The following is a 2,986-nucleotide window of genomic DNA, read 5'->3' as shown; positions in this document are numbered from 1 at the left end:
GGTTCAAGTGCTAGGGACCCTGATACCCACATAAAAGACCCAGAATTACGGGTTCTGGGTTCTAGCACAACCTAGCCTTAACTGTTAGGGAAATTCAGGGAGTGAAGCATCAGCTAAAAGATCTGTCTCTCCCTCAAAAGCAATCTAATAATCATTATGACTGCATTAGAAGGTAGGAGTTTTTGGGAGGTAATTAGGGTATGCATGCAGAGCTCTTGTGAATGGGATCCATATTCTTAGAAAAGACCCCAGAGAGCGGCCTGTGCTCCATTCACCAAGTGAGGGCGCAGAGATAAGGTACCACCTGAGTACCAAGAAATAACAGGCCCCTAATAGATTTGGAATATTCCAGAACCTTGATCTTATTTCACAACCTCCAGAACTATGAGAAATACATGAGTGTTATTTGTAAGCTAGTAAGCTAAGTAGTCAACAATATTTTTTTTAACTTTTATTTAATGAATATAAATTTCCAAAGTACGATTTATGGATTACAATGGCTTCCCCCCCATACCGTCCCTCCCACCCACAACCCTCCCCTTTCCCACTCCCTCTCCCCTTCCATTCACATCAAGATTCATTTTCGATTATCTTAATATACAGAAGATCAGCTTAGTATACATTAAGTAAGGATTTCAACAGTTTGCTCCCACACAGAAACATAAAGTGAAAAATAATAGATGATTTTTTTAAATGATGATGAAATCAGATCAGACCTATTGTCATGTTTAATCCCAGTGAGAGTCGTCAACAATATTTTGTTATATCAGTCTCTCTTTTTTTTTTTTTTTTCACATAGAAGAGCTCATTTCCTACCCAAGGCCCACCACTGAAATGTTTTTATTAAAATGTACATTCAGGTAACCAGGTGGAACCCTTTTCCCATACAAGTGGGTCAGGCCCATGGGATGGTCTCCCTGGTGGTAAGAAGGAGCCAAGTGAGAGAAGTCCTCCCACACCAAGGTGTAGGTGATGATGTGAAGTGAGCTCTGGGAACCAACAGGATTATGGAGCTTGTTGAAGGCCTGACATGGTCTCATTCTCAGCTGCAGCTGCAGATTTTTCTTCATTGGCTGCCTCCTCTGAAGGTAGGCTTTTTTTTTTTTTTTCTGCAATTAATCTTTTAACTCCCACCATCCACTGACTGACTTCAGTCACATGGTCAACCACGAGTGAGCGGCGGATGTCATCTGCTGCATCCCACTGGTGGCTTGAAAGCTCTTGCGCCAGCAGAACCATCCTCTTGTTTACAGGCACTGAGAGCTTCCCTCCAGCCCACTGTTCCCGCCGCAGTGCCAGATGTCGGCTGATGTCATCACATAGCTGCTGCCTTGTGTGGCCACAACAGTCCTTCAGTGCCTGGTCCAAAGGTCTCAACACATCCTCCAACAGAGCCTCAGGCTCAGTGGCTGGGGAACTTGACACCACACAAGAGGAAGGACAGCTCTCCACAGATGGAGGCCTGGGAGACTTACTTGGAGGTGGAGGCCCAATTGGGGGATGCTCAGGAGATAGCTCTGACGTGGGGACTCTAAGAAAGATAAGATAATGTAATGGGCAAATAAAATTCTGTCCTGGAAGGAGCGAAACATGACATTGAAGGGATATTTGAACTCAAACCTTAATTTAATAGGATTTACAATGACACACATAATAAGCAGGCAGTCCTAAGAGGTACTGGTGGCTATCAATTTAGTATTTGTTCTAATTTTCATTTCAAGCAGAAAACCATATAGAAGTGTACAGTACTTTTTATGTAGTTGGAAGACAAAAGATTTACTGTAATAATAAAGATATATTATAAATCATACATTATAAATATTAATCTCATCATTAAATTATTAATTGTCTAATGTCATATGTTATTTATACTCAAGTAATTCCATAACATCACAGCATTGACAGCAGAGACCTTAATAAACACCACTTAAGGCATGAATGAAGGAAAACATATGCAATGTATACTTACAGAAATACAACTCCTTCATCAAAAACAAAAAGGAGAGAAATAAAGCTGACACCCTGAGCAGCGCGTGCATGCTGATGCACACGTGCACACTAGCTTCTTCTTGATCATCTCCAAGCTACAGGAAGGACCAGATAGCACATTCCTCATGTTGATAAAAAGCCCATGTCTTCTCCCTCACTTGTCATCTTGGCTTGTGCGGCAACTAGAGTGAGGAGACTGATGCAGCCTCTGGCGGCAATAGACTCCCCTTGTTGGAATACAAAGTACACAGAGGAGTCAAATAAAATCTCACCACCACCCCACCCCACCCCCCCGCCAACACACACAATGCTAAGTGATTTGTGTGCGTGTGCATGTGTGTGTGTAATTTCACTAGAATCTTAAAGAAATATCTCATAACTACCAGATATAAAATACAAGAGGGGGAGAGATTGCTGTTTACGATCAAATGGTAACTTTAGACCATGGTGTAGTGAGTAACGGAATGCCACATTAGATCTAATTTAGATGATGTAAAGCCCGTTTATTAATTAGTCATAGCAAAAGTCCTTTCATCCCAGCCCCTCAACAATTATTCAGTTATACAGCAGTGTAGAGCAAGCTGTGATATGGTAGACACCAGTAAAGGGAACAAACTCACTCACATTTTTCTATTCCCTTGGGTCTTTGAGCCCAGCTGATGATGTATTTGGTGATTTCCACTTCCAATGGCAAATAAAGAAGTGGCTGCATCTCTAATCTTGCTGGCACCAGTATTCTCAGAATGCAGTCTCTGCAAAAGAGCCATGTTTACTTCAAATTCATATTTTGTCAGTTAAAATTCATGCCTCTAATCCCCTCACTGGATCGCTGCTTTGTTGAAAAGTGGCATCATTTACAATCCTGACAGCAGGGGATTGGGGTGCCAGCAACTGCAAATGTGTTGTCATCCAACTTTAGCGATGAGTTTTGAATTCAAAGAATAGTGCAACATGTTTTCTACAAGGAAAAGTCTCTTAAAAAGGAGAAGACAAAACA

At 41.6% G+C, this 2,986-nt stretch overlaps 1 protein-coding gene across 1 annotated transcript; it reads right to left on the bottom strand.

Moving 5' to 3' along the window:
• Positions 1-815: 815 nt before the first annotated feature.
• Positions 816-2,756, bottom strand: LOC100357850 (steroid receptor RNA activator 1-like). Its single transcript, XM_070047118.1, has 2 exons — positions 2,614-2,756; positions 816-1,531 (listed from the first exon to the last, which is right to left on the bottom strand). The coding sequence occupies exons 1-2, from the start codon at positions 2,754-2,756 to the stop codon at positions 1,006-1,008; spliced, it is 669 nt and encodes a 222-aa protein (XP_069903219.1). The 3' UTR covers positions 816-1,005.
• Between the last annotated feature and the right edge of the window lie 230 nt (positions 2,757-2,986).

Source organism: Oryctolagus cuniculus, chromosome 8 (assembly GCF_964237555.1).
Source record: "Oryctolagus cuniculus chromosome 8, mOryCun1.1, whole genome shotgun sequence".
Lineage (NCBI taxonomy): Eukaryota > Metazoa > Chordata > Mammalia > Lagomorpha > Leporidae > Oryctolagus > Oryctolagus cuniculus.
This window is presented reverse-complemented; position numbering and strand designations above follow the sequence as displayed.

Bases quoted from the DNA above. Each gene is read 5' to 3' on its own strand.
- LOC100357850 (XM_070047118.1), bottom strand. From the start codon at position 2,756: ATGGCTCTTTTGCAGAGACTGCATTCTGAGAATACTGGTGCCAGCAAG. The intron at 1,532-2,613 runs GTGAGTGAGTTT...TATCTTTCTTAG, and splicing joins ACCCAAGGGAATAGAAAAAT to AGTCCCCACGTCAGAGCTAT.